Source organism: Ictalurus punctatus, chromosome 13, assembly GCF_001660625.3.
Source record: "Ictalurus punctatus breed USDA103 chromosome 13, Coco_2.0, whole genome shotgun sequence".
Taxonomy (NCBI): Eukaryota; Metazoa; Chordata; class Actinopteri; order Siluriformes; family Ictaluridae; genus Ictalurus; species Ictalurus punctatus.
The window spans coordinates 19,679,730-19,700,729 of NC_030428.2; the positions used below are offsets into that span (position 1 = coordinate 19,679,730).

The window sequence follows — 21,000 nt, forward strand, 5'->3', positions numbered from 1 at the left end:
AAAAGAATTTCAAATTTCGATTTGTCTGACCACAGAACAGTTTTTCTACTTTGCCTCAGTCCATTTTAAATGGGCTTTGTTCACATATGTCTCCTTCTTTGCATGATAGAGCTTTAGTGGTTTGTGGATGGCACGGCGAACTGTGTTCACAGACAATGAGTCTGGAGGTGTTTCTGAGCCCATGCCTGTTTTTAATGCAGTGCCGCCCGAGGGACCGAGATCACGGGCATGCAATATTGATCTTCACCTTTGTCCCTTGCGCAGAGATTCCTCCAGATCCTCAGAATCTTTGATGATATTATTTACTCTAGATGATGATAGTCTTCGCAATTTTATGTTGAGGAACATTATTCTGAAATTGTTCCACAAATTGTATGCGCACTTTTTCACAGATTGGTGAACCTTTGCCCAGCTTTACTTCTGAAAGACTCTGCCTCTCTAAGATACTCTTTTTATACCCAATCATCTTACTGACCTGTTGCCAATTAACCTCCAGCTGTTTCTTTTTACTAACACTTACTTTTCCAGCCTTTTGTTGCCCCTGTCCCAACTTTTTTGAGATGTGTTGCAGCCATCAAATTAAAAATTACCTTGTTTTTTCTTAAAATAGTACATTTCCTCAGTTTAAACATTTGATATGTTTTCTATGTTCTACTGTGAATAACATGCGTTTATGAGATTTGCAAATCGTTGCATTCTATTTTTATTTACATTTAACACAGCAGCCCAACTTTTTTTTGGAATTGGGGTTGTAGAACTAATTACATACCAACATGAAGGAAATAATCACAAAATATAGACTGATGAAACTTATTTTAATGTAATAAAATTATACTGCCACCAAAAGCATGCACCACTGATATCACTAACAGCACTTTCAGTAGCCAAACTATACACTCTTAGAAAAAAAGAAACCTTCAGTGGTTCCTTGGATACTTCAGGTTATTATATAAAAGGGTTCTAGTTGGAACCTTTAATAATTTCTCCTTAAGGCTTCAAAGTGTAATATTTGAGAGTGTAAAATTATCCATAATAGTGGAATATATGCACTCCATAATAAAGAATCCCTCACTGGCAGTCTATTTGATTCAATTTGTGTGTGTGTGTGTGTGTGTGTGTGTGTGTGTGTGTGTACAGAACAGCCAGATCAGATGAAGGTGACTCTTCCAGCAGATGAGTAGTATCCTGTACAGTCGGAGGAGAATCTCTGAGAGAGCTGCACCGAGTCCAATTGACATTTACCAAAATAAAACTCCTTAAATCTCTGAGAGAGAGAGAGAGAAAGAGAGCGAGAGAGAGAGAGAGAGAGCGAGAGAGAGAAATACCATTAAAATATCACTCACTATAACTTTTTTTTTATGTCTAAACCTATATCATACCTATATCATAAACTAAAACCTATATCATACTGCACTATATATAGCAACAACCACTATCTCATTCTCTGTTTATCTGTTGATGTTCTTGAAATGAACTGGTCATATCACATATCACAAATGTAAATATCAAGGATAACTATGAGGAACATACTCACATGAACTACACTTCTGGGAAGTGTGTAAACTGCCGCTGAACAGTGTGTACTTGTTGGACACCAAATAAAAAAACAACTTGTAATTCTGCTACCACCAGTAGGGGGTGGCCCAGTGCAAATGAACCCTAAGTGTGCACGAGGAACCTTATAAACTGTGGCAGTTGTCAGGTTTATGCTGTATAGTACAGATACAAACAAAGGCACATGAACAGTGCAGTCTGTTCATATTAAAAATGCATAAGGCTTAATGGATTACGGTGACAAAAACATGTCTCTGTATGACAGAGTGGAGAGTAAATTTAAAATCACTTGTTAAAAGAGAAATAAGGACTTTTTCTTCAAAAGAGTAACCAGCACCGTTAATGTAGCAATCACGGTACTAACTGCCTATCAGCAAACCATGCACATTTCTGTCCAACACTAAACATGACAGAAATAAAAACGGTGCAAAATTTGTGGAATTTATGCTGTCTCACACCACTATCTGACATATCACCGCACTTGTATATATAATGCATATGCGTTAATAACTGACAGTTTTGAACTTGTGGAGACATTTATGTGGTCACCAGGAAAACTGCAGCCAATGTATTTTTTTTATGTTAGGGCAAAATTTGGGTGTACGCAAAGCATTATGTGGTAAAGTAGCCATGGTGGTAGCTAAGGAGATTTGCAAAGAAGGCTGAAGTGTGCTCTGAAAAAATAAACAAAAAAAACCCCCCCAAAACAACTGTTATTGTTCTATTGGAGATCTTCAATCAGAATGGGGGGGGGTAGAGATAATAATGTTTTGGTTCCCATACATTCATACTCCATAACACATTAATTAACTGCATTTGTAGTTATGTCAATGTGTGTGTGTGTGTGTGTTTGACTTCCTGTCAAATATCAAACATGCACATACAAAAAAAGAAACAGGAACAAACTGAAGTGTTATTGTAAAATTATTGTGCAACAGTGTGTATGTAGTCTGCCTTCCAGCACCTGTGGGTGTATTAACACTGCTGTGGCATTGTGGCACAACCCATGTCCTTGTTATTGCCGGTGTTATTCTTTTGCTAAAAGTACACTGAGAGCTGTGTCAAATTGCTTACAAGTGTGATTGATCAATAAAGTCTTTATACAAAATTCTCCGAATTGTAAAATGTATTTAAAGGATGTTGTAATTTTACAGAGAAGCTGCAGTAAGCAGTCCTACCTCCAAAATGTTCCTGGCATCAAAAGCTTCTCGATCTTTCACACTGGGCCTTCCTGCACCTCCTTTATCCTCGGCTGAAACACAATGGACGTGATTACAGGAGACCATAAACAATGCTTTACAACCAAACTTTTATCTGCACACTTCCTTCACGATACGTGACAGTGAAAGTGCAGACGAGTGAACTGGAGTCACTCTCTAAAGTCATTCGGACAGTTTCTCACTAGTGCAGCTCAACCACAGTGATCACAACAATAACAACAATGACAAATGTACCAAACAAGAGTCCTGCGTCACACCTGGTAAACAGGAATTGGCTCGAGTTAGAGAGCAAAGTGGCAGTTTGTGTACTAGTGCAGAGATGACCACCTTCCACTCGAAACAGATCAAAGAGCTCTTTGTTAGCGGAGTGGAAAAACAGCCTCGCTCACAAAACACACTTGTCAAAGTAACCGAGAGAGACACATTTGTGTGTGTGTGTGTGTGTGTGTGTGTGTGTGTGTTTATATTATATATATATATATACACACACATACACACACAGTGCTGTGCAAAAGTTTCAGGCACCCAATTTTTGTTATAGCTTTTTTTTATTTAATGACTTCTACATGATCGAGTGAGTAGAAAAAACAACATTTTAGATTCCCAAATGCTAGTTTTCTAAAAATGTTTGTATGTCAGTAAAGAAAGCAGCATATCACATGAGAGAACACTTTTCAGACAAAAACACAACAAATGCTGCTGGGTTTTGCTGCAAAAAATAAGAAGGATGTGCGACAGTCAACGTCTCCAGAAACACCGTGGCTGGTTCTGCAAGACGCTCAATAACACTTACAGCTCGTTTCCTTATAAAACTGTACTAATTCTACCTGAGACTACTATTGTTTTCTTGTCACACCAAATATTGACTTTGTTTCATTTACTACTGTTTAATACTCTTTACTGTATTTTTTTTTATGTAGAAACATTTCATTTAAGCTAAGGTGGAATGACCTTTAGAACAGGTTGTGCAATGAGACACAGGAATATACAGTCCAAACACAAGATATATTAAATATCAGCTGCTTGATAAAGACACTGCAACTGCTACTACTAAACTAGTTTTGCCCAGTCCAGGGCTGCTGACTCCGATATTCACATTGACATAATGAGACACACACACACACACAGAGATAACAGGGAAAAAAGATTCCTCTCCTATGACTGTTCATTAATTTCTCTTTCATTTTAATCTGTTTGTGTTACTTAGTTGTAGGCACTGAGTGTTTGCCAAGTGCAATGAAGTAGGGAAATAATCTGATTCGCAAGCACATCATGTACTCCTTCATGTAGTAAAGGTACTGTAGGTATTGTGAATGACGTGCTGGTACGTCACACATACCATGAACGCGCATACCTGAGGGATCCTTCCTGAACAATGTGTTCATGACAGTAGCGTGAAGCTTCACTCTGTCCCACTCTTTCACCATCAGTCCTGCTGCTACAAAACACTCCACCAGCCTGTCTGCGATCTGCTGCAGTCTGTATACACACACACACACACACACACACACACACACACACACGTGCACACAGACCACTGACTTTTTTCTTCATTTTTAGTCCTCAAAAATTACTTCAAGATATAAGATGTGTATAATTTTAACAAGTACAACCCCAATTACAAAAAAGTTGGGACGCTGTGTAATATGTAAATAAAAACAGTATGCAATGAGTTGAAAATCTCATAAACCCATATGTTATTCACAACAGAACATAGAAAACATATCAAAATGTTTAAAGTGAGGAAATGTACCATTTTAAGAAAAAAATAAGGTAGTTTTGAATTTGATGGCTGCAACAAGTCTCAAAAAAGTTGGGACGGGGCAACAAAATGCTGGAAAAGTAAGGATAACTTTTTTGGAATTGCGGTTGTAGAAAACATGGTTAAATGAAATGTTCAAAGCATTACTGGCCAATCATTTGTACTCAATTCAGTCAGGAATGAGAGTTTAGTTTAAATTTTTATTAACTAATGACAGTGTAAAATTTTTTTGTCCATTTCTAGTTATATTTAATGTTGTGGAACATCTGTGAACCAAGTCAGTTCCTCTTATCACTCTTAACAGTTGTTCCCTCACCAGCTTCTCTTTTTCCCTTTTGCTGTAGTTAATAAGGTAAAAAGAAATGCAGCATGTCATATTACAGAAACCAGAAAGTGCAAACTCCTCTGTCCTGAGGTTGATTGTATACGTTAGAAAACTTTTTTTAATCCACTTAAGCGACGTGAACTCCCTGTGCATATTAATATACACTATTGCCTTAGCTGCTTTTATAGAAAATTAATCAACACCTTCTGGCCAATCAGAATTGAACATCTAAAAGCACTGTGGTATAAGGAAACATGACCAGCAAAACACTTATCAAATTATCCATCCAACCATTTTACATACTGTTTATCCTACACAGGGTCGCAGAGAACTCGGGGCACAAGACAGAGGGACACCCTGGCCAGGGTGCCAACCCACTGCAGGGCACAATCGCACACACACACACACACACACTCACACACACTCAGTCACACACTACAGACAATTTAGAGATGCCAATCAGCCTACAATACATGTCTTTGCACTGGGGGAGGAAAACGAAGTACCTGAGGAAACCCTTGGAGCACAGGGAGGACAGACAAACTCCAAGCCCAGAAGTGCGAGGCAAACGTGATAACCACTAAGCCTCCATGCCCCTTTTTATGGCTATCAGCCATAAACATTCATATTATTTTATTGGTTATCTGAAGTGTGCTACTTACTTGTCAGAGCCATCCTGAACACACACTTTGGCATACAGGACGTCCACCATGGAGGGATCATCATTCATGTACTCTATTCCTTTCACCTCCAGAGCTAATGGCTTTCCTTCTGTTATGTCTCTGTATGAATACACAGCACAAAAAAGGCTTTAACTGGAAGATCATTTTCAATAGCAATATACAGCAATTTCCTCCATAATTCCCTAACTGTTAAACTTCACCCAGGATAACTGTTCTCTCTAAGCTGTTTCTGCACTGTTCTACTATGGTTTATTAACTGAGGCATCTAAAATAGGTGAATGTTACATAGGACCGGATTTAAGTACGCATGTACTGCATGTTAACGAGAAACTTCCGAATATTTATTTGAAAAAATTCAACTGAAGACTCTAGCCAGTTCTACACATCACAGACACACCTGATGAAACCTTGACACTGTGTGAGAAGTTCAGATGCTCGCATCACTTCCTGTTCATTTAGGAGTGCAAGGGTTCCTATGGTGAGGTGCAGCTTCGCTTGATTTTGAAAGATGCTCGCATCCACTCTCATATCCTGTAAAGAAAAAGAAAAAAAGAGAAGAAAAATTGCATTTCGTTCATTCTGAGGTTATCCTGTCATACACTATGAACTACAATCAGCTCCTGAACTACTGGGACCCTTGGTAGTTTAGTGACAATGATTGTGGAATAATTACGACAAATTAGGGAAAGATTATGATGGCTGACAACAATTTTGGTATGGAAACATGATTTTTTGGGGGGTTGGGTGGCAATTAGGTGGCACAATGGTGCAGTGGGTAGTTTTGCTGCCTCACAGCTTCAGGGTCATGGGTTTAATACTGAGCCTGGTTTACTGTCTGTGTGGAGTTTCGCATGCTCTCTCGGTGTTCACATGGGTTTCCTCCAGTCTTTACTCCTTCCTCTCTGTCATTTATTCCTCTACTAGCTCCCACACACTAATCACCTCACTGAAAGCTCAAGGACATTCATGGGCAACACATGTTTCTGTGGGTTTTTTTGTGCATGTTGTAATATTTCTAAGAACACTATTACCACTTCATTGTATTACCACTTCACTATATTGTACAGACTTGTTACACATTACACCTAATTTAATTGTAAATTATTTTCCATTTTATATACTACATTGTACTGCTGCTTTTTATACTCTCCAATGTCTATAGTGGACTCCTCAGACTACACCTGCACACAGCTACTATTTATACTATTTATTGTACTATGTTTTGTACTCTAGTTCACATACTGTGACTGCACGTATTCCAGTGTTTACAGTTAGGATCTGCACTGCACTTACAGTACCTACTATCTAGTATATCTATATCTATACATCTATTGATATCTATATCTATCTGTCTATAGATAAATACATATTGTATTTGTAAATAATCTCTTTCCCCCTGTACCCCCTCCCTCTTTTTAATCTTCTGAGATATTGTATTGCACAGCTGTAGAGTACCTGAGCCTCACAGCAAACATTTCAATATACAATTGTCACTGATGTTTTGTGCACTTGAACTTGAAACTCTGAAACTTCCACTGTCCAAAAACATGCAGTTAGGCAGTTTGCCCATGGTGAATTGCCCATAATTGTGAAGGAGTCTGTGAATGTGTGTGCACATTATGCCCTGTGATGGACTGGTATCCTATCTGGGGTGAATCTCTGTGTTATCCATCTCATCTAGCATTACAGCAGACTCTGTGCATTAAAGCACTAAATGTAAGGGTGCCAATAGTTTTGGCACCCAATAGAAATGTGGTTTTGGCTGAAAATACATATTTAGATAATGTTTTTTTTATTTTATTTTAAACAATAAGTTTACTTCAAATAAAGATTTGATTTCTCTCATTATCAATGTGCGATTGAAGCAACCAACCACAAAGTCCCCTTTGTGCACCCCCAACACTCCCACACACTTTTTTAAACATTTTTTTAACAAAGGCTGCCAGTAATTCTGATATGCAGTACAAGACAGATGAGTATAATAATAATACCATCCATTCATCTATTATCCAGGGATTCGTTAATTAAGGAATATTATGCACGGATTTTGTAACACTATCACTGGTAACATTAAAAGTTTTAAGACGACTTTTCAAAAAAAAAAAAAGTGAAGCCTACGGCCCACCTGAGAGCAGTGATCCAAAACTTCCTCTTTAAAGCGTTTAAACCCTTCCTGAATCGGTGGGTGGTTCAGAGCGAAGGACAGAAAGTGAGAGAACGGCTGTTTCCTGCGGAAGCTCTCGATCAAAACCTCGACACGTGTTACAGCTGACGCTACTGCTGCCTTATGAGAGCCTGTGATCACTGCAAAACCACAGAACAAGCACAAGCACAAGCACAAGCACAGGCTGAGAACTGCACAAAGAGCACCAAGAGAACACACTGTACAAATCCTTAACCAAAAGTACACCACATAAAAAGGCGCCACCACAACATAACCACAATGTTCCATTCTTGCAAACATCAACATTTGTGATAAGAAAAAAAAAAAAAAAAAACCTGTGCGCTCCATCTTGATACTGGAGACGTTATGCACCTGAAAAGAATTGGCAGAAAAGAAAGCAGATTTCCCCGGAAAATGTCAGTAAAAATGGTAAAGATCTCTAACCTATCTGTCCTTCTACTCCTTGTTTTGGAATGATGATTGTAGTTTTAGTCTCTGCTTCCAGTCGTCTCCGTGTCTCGCCTTTCTTTCCAATGATGTACCTGTTGGAGGGGAGGAAAAAAAACAAAAAAAAGAAATCAAATCTCAAAGCAGGTTTTCATTTATTATTATTTTACTCTGGAGGGATATTGAACCATGACCATTTGCAATGCATTCTGATATTTCATCTTTAAGAAAGAAATAACTGTTTAATGGGGATAAACTGTAGAAATTGGACATGGTTGTAAATCAAAGTGATCATATACTGACTTGTAAAGAACACTCGGGACCTCTATGGCACAGCGAAAGCCCTGGTCTGTCTGCTCAATGTTACTCGTGTCACAAGGTTCATCCATGCACTGGTCACTGACTGTAAAACAGCATGAATCTGTATTAAAGTTCTAATGATGAATGAAATATTGGCACTTTAGGGACAAGCTTATGAAAGAAAATCATAAATGATCAAATATATTGGGCAATGCAAGAATATTTTTTTTAAATAATAATGAAATCAAATATAAATGTATTTATTTATTTATGTATTTCAGTAGGTTTTTATTTTGGGATTAATTTCAATTCAAGCGTTCGTGACAGACAGCACTGAACATGAAACTGAAACCATCGCTTTGATCCATCACCTGATAAAGAATGATGCAGACTTGCATTTGGTGGTTGCAGTCTAGAACAACAGTTTAATAAAGATCTGAAGGCACAAACGGCGCAGTCACATTAGGAAAGACGTCAGTTTTGTTCTCTTCAGTCAGTTCTATTTGCGTAAGAATCCACTTCATGGGAAGTGACTTACATTTTATTCTCAAAACTGGATATTACATGTTTTGTTTCAGCATAGCCATGTTGAATTAGTCTCAAAATATCAAAATAAGTTAAATAGAGCCATCTCAAGTTTGATGAATAAAAACCAGAGTTCAAATTAATCTCGTTTCATGTTTCATCATGAATAAAAATGACATTTATGCATTAACAAATTATTTATTGACACTCATTCTCCACTTTATTAGGAACACCAGTACACCTGCACCTGCATGCTGTTATCTAATCATGAGGCAGCAGTACAATGCAAAAAGTCATGCAGATGCACATCAAGAGCTTTGAGTAATGTTCATATCAAACATCAGAATGAAGAAAAAGTGTCACGGGACACAGGCTCACCCAAACTGGACAGATGAAGATTAGAAGAAAAAATGACCTGGTCTTTTCCCAGTCTTCAACATTCCAGTTTCAATGAGTCTGTGCCCATGATAGCCTCAGATTCATGTTCATGGCTGACAGGAGTGGAACTCAATATGGCCTTCTGCTGTTGTTGCTCATGGTGTGATGTGTTGTGCAATCTGGGATGCTTTTGTGCTCACCGTGGCTCTAAAGAGTGATTATTCAATTTACTATACACTTACTATAGTCCAGTATGGCCATTCCCCTCTGATGTCTCTCATCAACAAGGTGTTTCAGCCTGCAGACCCTCCGCAAACAGGATGTTTTTTGGTTTTCGCACCACTCTGTGTAAACTCAAGCCTGTTGTGTGTGAAAATCCCAAGAGGTCAGCAGTTTCAGAAACACTCAAACCAGCCCATCTGGTACCAACAACCATGCCACAAGTAAGGTCACAGAGCTCATAGTTTTCCCCAATTCAGATGTTTGATATGAACATTAACTGAAGCACTTGAACTGTATCTACGCAAGTTTTTGAATTGTGCTGCTGCCACATGATTGGCTAATTAGACAACTGCATGAATGTCCAGCTGTACAGGTGTTCCCAATAAAGTGGACATTGATATTTCTTTTTCCACAATATGTTTAAGAATTATATCATTTATTTAACTGTAGTTCAGTAAAAATTTATCTAGAACATGTAACCTGGTCCAGAGTATGAGAAAGCTTCCTCCTCTTCATCTTCATAATGTTCTTCTTTAACAGGATTTCTGCGGTAAATCCTGCCATTGATGTTAATGAGTGCTGGCCTCAATACGTCCATAGCGATCTACTATTCCTGAAGGCCAAAAAACAGCCATGAATACACATCACATGTTTGTCTCAGATGTGACACATTCAGTGAGTATGTTCACAGAGGAAGTCCAGTTACACTTGTGTTAGCGCATTTGAACTGTAAATAGGCAGTGGTAGCTGAGTGGTTAAGGTATTAGGCTGCTGATCAGATGCGAGTTTAAATCCCAGCACCACAAGCCTGCCACTGTTGGGACCTTGACCAAGGCCTTTAACCCTCAACTGATCAGTTGTTCCCTGTCCATATGTAAGTTGCTTTGGAGAAAAGCATCAGCAAAATGAGGTAAACGTAAATCTCTAAATCATTCATTAGCTAACCAAGAAGCATCTGTAGAGATTACCCTGCTGAAAAATCCAGCTTGGTCTGACTAGCTACTGGTTTCATACTGCTGCTCGGGACTATTAACATTATTCATGCCATCAATAATACCATGCACTAGAGTTTTGCAGTGGTAGTGTTCACTGTATAGTTTGTTTATTTAATCCTGCACTGTATATTGTATAGTCTATCCATCCATCCATTTTCCATACCACTTACCTACACAGGGTCATGAGGGAGGCTGGGGCCTATCTCAGGGCACTTGGGGCACAGGGCGGGGAACACCCGGGATGGAGTGCCAACCCAATGCAGGGCACAATCGCACACACATTCACACACCCCAGACAATTTGGGAATGCCAATCAGCCTACAGTGCATGTCTTTGGACTGGGGGAGGAAACTGGAGTACCTGGAGGAAACTCCCTAAGCACGGGAGAGCATGCAAACAGTGCGGCGGTGGGATGCAAGCCCCCAACTCCAGAGGTGCACGGCAAACAGGCTAACCACTAAGCAACAGTGCCCCCTGTACAGTCTATTTGCTGTATTTATTGATTTTTGCACTGTCTGTTACTGTGCTACGTATCCTCACGTCTGACACTGTGTCATGTGTAGTGAAGCACCAAGATTCTCGGGGAACTATATTTTGTTTCATAACATTACATCTGTGATGACAGAAATGACAATAAAGCCTGCTTGACTTGACTCAAATGCATGTGATGTGCAGGAAAAAACAATGCATTTTTTTCTCTTCTTATCATAACAGACTTTTTTTATGTTTTAGTCCCAGTGTATTTTTGCAAACCCTTGATTTTGATTATTTGAGCCACACATGATATTATGGAGATGCCAGTGATCCTGACCCTTTCTGCTCTCCGGACCTGCCTGATCCATCCTGATGCCCTACCTCTGGACGGAGCTCTCATCAACCGGACGCTACATTCTGCCACTGAGGACGACCCCAAGGAGTACAGCCTGGAGATTGCTGAGGACGGTACCGCTTCAAGTACCATGGAAATGGTTTTGGACCTCAATTCCACATGGACATTCTCTCTGTGGTTGCTACTATGGCCTTAGGACTGCAATTACCACATACAATTTTGCACTCAAGTCTCCTTCAGTGAACAGTGGACTAGTTCAACAAAGACTTCATATAAAAACCATAATGAACTTTCTTTTACTTTCACACTATCCGTTGTTACTCAGATGAGGATGGGTTCCCTTCTGAGTCTGGTTCCTCTCAAGGTTACTTCCACATATCATCTAAGGGTTTTTTTCCCCTTGCCTCCGTCACCACCGGCTTGCTCATTAGGGATAAATTCACACACTTAAAATCTGTATCCTGTGTTTATATACTTCTGTAAAGCTGCTTTGAGACAATGTAAATTGTTACAAGCGCTATACAAATAAAATTTAATTGATCATTTTATTAAAATGGATATGATGCCTCACGACCAATTTCGAGACTTAAATCCTATCTCACTCCACATTTGACACAAACTCATTATTTCATACACTATATAGTACACTTAAATTAGTCTTAGGGGTGGGGGGAGGGGGGTTGTCACGTTCATATAAAAAGACAAGGATTAAAATGAAGGTTTGCCTAAAGAAACTGGGACTCAAAAGACATTAAAACTAGTCTGTATGCACTGCTTCTGTCCATGCAGGTATTTAAACTAACTAGCTTGACTGCTAGAGCTAACAGCTACACTAAACACTTTGGCTGAATCCCATCTCACTCCTTTTTTGACATATAGTGCACTAGATATGGTGAAAAAGCCATTATTTCACCCCCTGTGTAGAGAGAGCCCACTGAAACTAGCTGTCTCTATCAAGTGTAGCATAACAAAAACAATACCGCATATCAATAAAGTTGTTGAAAAAATACATTTTGAGCATAAATAATGACACCGTGTAAATTCTCCATAATATACACAAGAAATAACACCATACTTACAGTTAAATACCTTCCAGATGCTCTCAAGTAGACTTCCTACTTCCGCTACGTCACCGGAAATACACATTCCGCTTCGCTTTGCAGCTCTTCCGAGGCATTAGATGGCGCTGTCATGTGCAAGAGTGTATGTCTCATACCAGAAGCAGCACCAGAACAAGGATACCAAACACCGTAAGTTGAATTTTTGTACATTAGTACATTTTAGTAATACAGTAATTCTCATTAATAACAAATGACTCAAAATGTCTGTTTATTATAACTAATAAAAGCACGAATGATGAACTATTATATACATCAGATCTCCAGCTAGCTGGTTATCCTGCTAACTATCTCTGTAAACATTAGCTTGTAAATAACAAATAACCTGTTGTTTAACCAGCATCACGCCTAGTGTTTAATTCTGCTTGAAATGATCTATGGTATGAAACATCGGTGTAATAAACACTTGAAGCAAAAAACTTTTAATAAACTCGCATGCGAAGCTGAAACATAGCTATTGCTGGAAACATTTCAGAGTTATTTGCTGATTTTTAATGTTTTCAATCTGACCAGAAATAGCTCAGCTTTATACATAAGTACCTAATTCAGGTATGAGAAGAGAATATAAGATGGATCAGAGCTATGACCAAAAGTTTGTGGACACCTGACTATCACACCCATATGTGGGTCTTCCCAAAAACTGTTCCACAAAGCTGGAAGGATACAGTTGTATAGGATGTCTTTGTATCCTGTAGCGTTATAATTTCCCTTCACTGGAACCAAGAGGCCCAAACCTGTTCCAGAAAAACAATGTCCCTGTGCACAAAGCGAGCTCCATGAAGACATGGATGGATCAGTTTGGAGAGGAAGAACTCGAGTGTCCTGCACAGAGTCCTGACCTCAACCCCACTGAACACCTCTGGGATGAACTGGAATGCCGACTGCATCCCTGACCTCCTCACCCGACACAGGAAATGTCACAGTATCAACACTTACACATTTTTGTTAAATCTATTTTAGTTGAGTGTTCCTGTGAATTAACTGTTACTACAGAAACAATCATATACACCATACAGTCAAAAGTTTGTGGACACCTGATCACACACCTGTGTGGTCTTTCCTCAGGCTGTTGCCACAAAGTTGGAAGCACATAATGCTATAGGATGTCTTTGTATACTGCAGCATTAAGATTTCTATTTCACTGGAACTAATCCTAAACCATGAGCCCAAACCTGCTCCAGCATGACAGTGTCCCTATGCAGACAGAGATGACCAAGAAGACATGGTTTGCCAAGGTCAGATTTGAGTCCTGACCACAACCTCACTGAACACCTTTGGGATGAACTGGAACACTGACTACATGCCAGACCACCCGACATCATTGCCTGACCTCACTAATGCTCTTGACCACAAATCCCCACAGAAACGCTCCAAAATCTAGTGGAAAGCCTTCTCAGAAGAAAGGAGGTTATTATAACAGAAAAGATGGGACTAAATCTGGAATGGGATGTTCAACAAATTACATATGGGTGCAATGCTCAGGTGTCCACAAAATATTTAGTAATTAGTATTGATGAGATAAGCTGTAATTTTGTGCGCCTAGATAATTCAATTCAATTTTATTTGCATAGCACTTTTAACAATGGACATGGTCACAAAGCAGCTTTGGAGAAACCAGGGACCAGGGCTGGGAACTTGTGGATTAAATGAATCAAAACAGGAACAGGTAGATTCCAGACAAGGTGCAGTTACAAGGTATTCCGCTTCTGGCTTACTCATGAGGGATAAATTCTTACATTTAAAATGTATATTCTGAATGTATTTATTTCTGTAAAGCTGCTTTGGGACCATATCCATTGATAGAAGCGGAAAACAAATAAAATTGAATTGAACTGAATGTATTAGTTAGGTACATACGAAATAGTTCACTTTATAGATAAACAATTACTGATAGTAGCCTGTGTGTAGCTATGTACAACTTGTCATACGTTCTCTATGCCCTCCGTCCTTATTCTTCCCCAAAGGGACAACCACAGGACCACTACTGACCTACACACACAAAACACTAGCAAAACAGCAGAGCCACACTATGAAAAACTATCAATCCAGTGTTGTTTTTAATTAAAACCTATGTTCAATCAGCTACATGTTATTCTATGGAACAATGGAGGAGTACTGATGAGAGTATTGTCATAATAATTGCAATAATTATTGTAATAATTGCACGTCTCTCTGACTCCAATGCAGTGAATACATTCTGTTCAGTATCACACACACTACCCTGCTGTGTTGGGAATGATACATCACCCATATATTATCTGCTTACTTGTGGTGCATTGAAGGACAGGGTAGAAGGGTGCTGACAAACTGCAGAGCAACAGATGGGCTTGAATCAGTACATACTTAGTCACCTATATGGTAGGTGTAACTGATAAATTCTCTGATAAGTGTAGATACAAGTTAGATGTACTTAATATCCTAATAAATCAGCTACATAGAGTATAGAAGGCATTGTTTCACACCTTTCATAAGGCACTTATATCCTGAATTGTGTGCTGAATATAAAATAGCCCCATCTTTAACATCAAGTGTTGAAGCCCTTTCAGAATATTGTGTTTATTTATGGACTAGACAATCTTTTTTTCTTTTTCTTTCACACAGGAAACGCTGCCTTGTGTTGACCAAGCACTCCAGGCCAAATGGCAGCAGCTTCTTCATCGTCCTCCTCCGCCGGAGGGGTTAGCGGGAGCTCCGTTACTGGATCTGGCTTCAGTGCATCAGAGCTCATTCCCCCTAGAAAAGTCCTCTACACTTACCCTAAAGGAGCTGGGGAGATGATGGAAGGTCTGCCAAATACCTCACTTCTATTTTTGCTTTTTTAGTTTTTAAATCCAGGGGATTTTATTTATTTATTTATTTATTATTATACACAGAGAGTTGAGAATCAGTGGCCTCAGGAGAAGACTGAAATTAATTTCATTGAATCGAATCGACTGGTGTCAGGTCAAGGATACAAAATGGCTGGTAGCAGTATGATGTATATCGAAGCAAGAGTACAAATAAAAGGAGAAGTACAACCCCAATTCTGAAAAGTTGGGACAGTATGGAAAATGCTAATAAAAACAGTCATTTGTAAATGTACTTCAACTTGTATTTAAACAAAAAAAACGTATTAAGACAAGGTATTTGATGTTTTACCTTATCAACTGCATAGTTTTTTGAAGATAAATGTTTATTTTGAAATTAACATGCATGCAACATGTTCCAAAAAAGCTGAGACAGGGGCAATTTAGGACTAATAGTGATGTGACAAGTTAAAATAAGGTGATGTGAAACAGGTGAGGCAGTCGTCTAATCTAACCACAGATACAAGTTAAAGCTTTACTATGCAAAGCAGAGACCATACATCAACACTGTCCAGAAGTGCCGTCGACTTCTCTGGGCTCGTTGGACAGTAGCACCGTGGAATCGTGTTTTGTTGTCTGACGAGTCAACATTTCATATAGTTTTTGGACAAATTAGCCATGTCTGGGCCAAATAGGAAAAGGATCATCCAAGCTGTTACCAGCGTCAGGTCCAAAAGCCAGCATCTGTCATGGTATGGGAGTGTGTCAGCGCCCATGGCATGGGTAACTTGCACATCTGTGAGAACACCATTAATGCAGAAAGATATGTATACATTTTGGAGCAACATACTGGAATCGCCTTTATTGCCAAGTACTGTGAGTTTACATGTACAAGGAATATCTCTTGGTGTACTGGTGCTTAACAATAACAGTAAAATAAAAGAAATAAGATAAACAGAGAAAAAGTTATGAAAATGAGAAGCATAAAAAAATAAAGCAATGTGAACTATGAGCATAAATATAAAGATTTAGGAAAATAAAAATAAGACATAAACTTTACATTAGTGAAGGATGTGCAAAAGTGGGCCAGTGCAAATCCTCACAGTTGAAGTAAAAAGGTGCCATATAGCAGTCCGAGTTGTGTGCGTTAATGTAACGCGTATGAAACAACAATGTGGGGTTGTTAGTTAACATAATGTGTAATGTCCATAGCGGTGGACAAGAGACCATGGTGGGTCCTGAGTGGTGTTAATGAGGCCAGTTGCGGATGTGGTGTGAGGTTTTGGTCTTGATAGACCGCAGACTTTTGCCAGCGGGGAGTGCCATGCGTCGAAAAGTTTAAGTCCAGGGTGCCAGGGGTCAGCCACAATCTTAACTGCCTGCTTCAGGGTCCAGGAAGTGTACAGGTCATGAAGGGGTGGCAGATTGCAGCCAATCACCTTCTCAGCAGAGTGAATGACATGCTGCAGTCTGTCCTTGTACTTGGCAGTGGCAGCAGCGTACCAGATGATAATGGAGGAGGTGAGTATGCACTCCATGATGGAGGTGTAGAAGTGCACCATCATTGTCTTTGGTAGGTCAAACTTCTTCAGCTGCCGCACAAAGTACATCCTCTGGTGCACTTTTTTTAATCAGAGAGCTGATGTTCAGCTCCCACTTGAGGTCCTGGGTAATGATGGATGAAGCGGAAGGAGTCCACAGTATCGACTGGGGAGTCACACGGGATGATGGTGGTAGACTTCAGGAAGTACCTCCATCTCCACTGTTTTCACTGCATTGAGCTCCAGGTTGTTCTGACTGCACCAGCTCACCAGATGGTCAATCTCCCACCTGTAGGCAGACTCCTCCCCCTCAGATATGAGTCTAATGAGGGTGGTGTCGTCCAGAAACTTCAGTAGTCTGATGGACTGGTGACTGGAGGTGCAGCTATTGGTGTAGAGGGAGAGCAGTAGAGGAGAAAGAACACAGCCTTAGGCGGAACCATTACTGATGGTCTGGAAGTCAGAGACATGTTTTCCCAGTCCCACGTGCTTCCTCCTGACAGACAGGAAGTCTATGATCCACCTGCTGGTGGAATCAGGCACTCAGCTGGGAGAGCCTGTACTGCAGCAGAGCCGGGATGATTGTGTTGAAAGCAGAGCCGAAATCCACAAACAGGATCCTGGCATAGGTTCCTGAGGAGTCCAGTTGCTGGAGGATGAAGTGGAGGACCATGTTAGATGCGTTATCTACAGACCTGTTGGCTCTGTAGACAAACTGCAGAGGGTCCAGGAGAGGGTCTGTGATGGATTTGAGGTGGAACAGCACAAGATGCTCGAAGGACTTCATTAAGACAGATGTCAGAGCGACCGGTCTGTAGTCATTAAGTCCTGTGATCCTGTTTTTTTTGTAGATGGGGATGATGGTGGAGGTCTTGAAGCAGACTTGCACATGGCATATCTCCAGTGAGGTGTTAAAGATGTCTGTGAACACTGGAGACATGTGATCAGCACAGTACTTAAGGGCGGATGGAGAGACAGAGTCTGGTTCAGCTACTTTGCAGGGTTCTGTCTCTTGAGGACTCTGTTAACGTCTCTCTCCAGGATGAAGAGAGTCGTACTTGTGGTGGGGGAGGAGGGGGAGAGGGCCTTTGAGGTATGCAGCTGTGGAGAGGCCTCAGCCCTTACTGTGGTAGAGGTGGTGGGCTGAAGCTGATGGCTGGTGTCATGGGGGATGATGTCTGGTCTGTCCCCAAAGTCAAAGGCTGTTGGCCAGACACAGACTGGGGGGCTTAAGGTTTGCAGTTTGTGATCTGTCTGAGCCCTTTCCATACAGAAGCAGAGTCATTGGCTGAGCACTGCTGTTGTAGTTTCTCAGAGTACAGCTGTTTAGCTTCTCTCACCACCTTGCTAAAACTTGTACTTTGACTGTTGCTGCCATCCAGAGCAGGACAACACCAAACCACATTCTGCTCGGATTAGAAGCACACGGTTGCGTAAGCGGAGAGTGCGGGTGCTAGCATGGCCTCCCTGCAGTCCTGACCCGTCTCTGATTGAGAATGTGTTGCGCATTATGAAGCGCAAAATAAGACAACGAAGGCCCCTTACAGTTGTGCAGCTGAAGAAATGCATCATGGATGAATGAGGGAAAATTCCGCTTGCTAAATTTAACCAACTGGTGTCTTCACTCAGCACCCAAACACTTCACCTGTTCTTTTAATAACACTTGTTATGTTACACAGTGGTAAACAGTCGACTGTCCCAATTTTTTGGAGTGTGTTGCAGTCATCAGATTGTAAATGAGTGTATATTTTCAAAAATAAATTACATTTACAAAGTAAAACATCAAGTAATGTGTTTTCAATATAGTACAGGGTGAACTGAATTTTCAGCTGACTCTTTTTGTTTGGTTTTTTGCATTTTTCCATACTGTCCCAACTTTGTCAGATTTGGGGTTGTATAATAAACCAGGTTATTGTCCATATGTGCAAAAGTACAGTGTCAGCCCTGTTGAGTGAGAGTGCCATATGAGTCTTGATCTCTTCCACTGACTGAATGAGTAGTCAAGTTATAGTTCTGACCTACATTTGTCATCCTGGAACATTGGAGTGTGAATGTTATGTTTTACGTGAACATGAAGCACAAAAGGCATCCTCAGATTCTGGCACCTCAGAACAGAGAGGGTTAAGTACTCTGCTCAAGTTGCAGCTTGGTGGTAGCTGATCAATAGCCACTGTTGCCCCTAATGCTATTGGTAGATGAGCCTAATTGTTTTTGTCTGGGGAGCTTAAGGACACTGGGGTCATTAATTTCCATATCAGATGATTAAAGAAAAACTATGGGGGGGGGGGGGGGGGGGAGCACCATAATTTGGATCTCAAAAGGATGGATCCAATCCATTACAAGGTCAAGCCTGACTGGACTATGCACATCTAAAACCATGCCAGACCTTTTGTTTTTGGCCCAGCTATTTAGAAAGTGTCTGGGTCATTTATCCACACAGGGACATGCATTTCCAATCGTCTGCACTTTTTGTCTCCAGAAAGAACAGAGGGCATTAATGAATGAAACCCGCTATTCTCCTTTAGTCCTAATTCTGCTCTGGCTGCATTGGCATATTCTCAAATTGTGTGCTTAGCTAAGTTCTGGCTCGAAATAAAGGGAACATGGGGGTGGGTGGGTGGGTGGGTGTGCGTGCGTGCGCGCCTGCGTGCGTGTGTGTGTGTGTGTGTGTGTTATATGTGCATTTTTTTGTGTGTGTAATTGTAAATATGGTGAAGTTTTCTGTGAGGTGACATTTAGCATTTTTGCAAGGTCTTTCCGGTGTCATCGCTTCAGAACACAAGAATTTGTGCTTTCTGGTTTCTCTTTAACATGACCAGCTGCAATTTTTTTGAATTATTAACTTCAGGAGAGTGGAAAAAGAGAGACTGTTTATAGCTACTATAATGTAAGTGTTTACAGGAACTAGTCTGCTTAATCAACATTCCACAATTCTAAAAACATAAAATGGACAATCTGTTGTTTTAAAAAATAATAATAAACAAACAGTTGTAATCTCTGGCACACTGCTATGGAATAAGATGAATTAAACACTTCAGAACATGCCGTTATTGGAAAATTATCAACTTTGGGGGTGGTAATAGTAACTTTGCGTTTCACACCACCCCTCCATTCATTCTTTTCCTATAATAGCCTAGCTGTGTTTTTATTCATTAATTATGGGCCAGTAAGCAAATGTATTGTATCAGATGTTTGAAATCTACTGGACACTTTTACGCTTTACTTTTCAGATGGCTCAGACAGATTTCTGTGTGAATCGGTTTTCAGTTATCAAGTGGCATCAACTCTAAAACAGGTGAAGCATGGTAAGATGCACATTATTCTGATTTTTAAAACACCAATATCACACTGTATAACAACAATCAGCAGTAATTAACTAAATGTCAGTGCTTATGATTATGTTATTGTCACTAAGGTCTCAAAACGCAATACTAATGACTCGCTGGAATGGTTTGCTCTCAGATCAGCAGGTATCCCGTATGGAGAAGTTGGCTAGCCTGGTGGAGGAGCTGGAGGCAGATGAGTGGAAATATAAGCCTATTGAACAGCTATTGGGTTTCACAACTTCATAGCGAACCACTTGCTGCTCACATCAATGCATGAATTGCAATGAATTTTTGTTTATCATTTTACTTTTTAAAGAATTTTTTTTTTAACCAGAATGGAAATGTTTTCGTATAATTTATTTATACACATTTCCCATATTTGAAGAACATACACAGGCTGTAGACTTGAACGAAACTGTTTTGGACATTTTAATGGAACTTAATACTCAAATGTAAATATACTTATGTTACAGATCATGTCACAGCAGACTAATCACGTGCAAAAGTGTACCCAAACTTTAACAAGTGTTTTTTTGTTTGTTTGTTTTTAAAGATGTTTTTGTGGAATAAAACTGTTCTAATCTATGTGATTAAAAAGTATATATTAAATCATTAAAATAAATCATTTTATTGATACCTTCATCCATTTCAAAGGGCTACATAGTAAGTGCACTGTCAGAGTTGCAATTCTAGATATTCTTTGATATTTATTATTAAATTGAAAGCATGAACAATATTATATTATTGTATGTATGTCATTTATTTGTGCTGTTTAGAAACAAAGGCTGATGGATCGATCAATCTTTGCTACAAATGCAGCCAGCT

At 39.8% G+C, this 21,000-nt stretch overlaps 2 protein-coding genes across 3 annotated transcripts; one reads left to right on the forward strand and one right to left on the reverse strand.

Annotated features, from left to right (window-relative positions):
• Nucleotides 1-798: 798 nt before the first annotated feature.
• ascc1 (activating signal cointegrator 1 complex subunit 1) lies at nucleotides 799-12,567 on the reverse strand. Of its 2 annotated transcripts, none has more exons than XM_017483963.3 (10): nucleotides 12,484-12,567; nucleotides 10,061-10,193; nucleotides 8,459-8,558; nucleotides 8,153-8,250; nucleotides 7,670-7,848; nucleotides 5,942-6,075; nucleotides 5,524-5,643; nucleotides 4,129-4,253; nucleotides 2,733-2,806; nucleotides 799-1,264 (listed from the first exon to the last, which is right to left on the reverse strand). In XM_017483963.3, the coding sequence occupies exons 2-10, from the start codon at nucleotides 10,176-10,178 to the stop codon at nucleotides 1,148-1,150; spliced, it is 1,065 nt and encodes a 354-aa protein (XP_017339452.1). In that variant the 5' UTR covers nucleotides 10,179-10,193; nucleotides 12,484-12,567; the 3' UTR covers nucleotides 799-1,147. The 2 variants fall into 2 exon arrangements, with proteins under 2 accessions (XP_017339452.1, XP_053540831.1); XM_053684856.1 differs by lacking the exon at nucleotides 12,484-12,567 and adding an exon at nucleotides 9,601-9,718 and having other exon boundaries at nucleotides 10,061-10,182.
• On the forward strand, nucleotides 12,550-20,914 carry anapc16 (anaphase promoting complex subunit 16). Its single transcript, XM_017483966.2, has 4 exons — nucleotides 12,550-12,654; nucleotides 15,124-15,306; nucleotides 20,080-20,154; nucleotides 20,312-20,914. The coding sequence occupies exons 2-4, from the start codon at nucleotides 15,162-15,164 to the stop codon at nucleotides 20,419-20,421; spliced, it is 330 nt and encodes a 109-aa protein (XP_017339455.1). The 5' UTR covers nucleotides 12,550-12,654; nucleotides 15,124-15,161; the 3' UTR covers nucleotides 20,422-20,914.
• The last annotated feature ends 86 nt before the right edge of the window (nucleotides 20,915-21,000 follow it).

Excerpts from the sequence above, each read along its gene's own strand:
- ascc1 (XM_017483963.3), bottom strand. The coding sequence starts at position 10,178 with ATGGACGTATTGAGGCCAGCACTCATTAACATCAATGGCAGGATTTAC. Across the intron at positions 7,849-8,152 it reads AGGAGTAGAAGGACAGATAG|TGATCACAGGCTCTCATAAG; the intron begins GTTAGAGATCTT and ends GTGGTTTTGCAG. Across the intron at positions 2,807-4,128 it reads GTTCAGGAAGGATCCCTCAG|CCGAGGATAAAGGAGGTGCA; the intron begins GTATGCGCGTTC and ends ATTGTGTTTCAG.
- anapc16 (XM_017483966.2), top strand. The coding sequence starts at position 15,162 with ATGGCAGCAGCTTCTTCATCGTCCTCCTCCGCCGGAGGGGTTAGCGGG. Across the intron at positions 15,307-20,079 it reads AGCTGGGGAGATGATGGAAG|ATGGCTCAGACAGATTTCTG; the intron begins GTCTGCCAAATA and ends TTTACTTTTCAG. Across the intron at positions 20,155-20,311 it reads TCTAAAACAGGTGAAGCATG|ATCAGCAGGTATCCCGTATG; the intron begins GTAAGATGCACA and ends GTTTGCTCTCAG.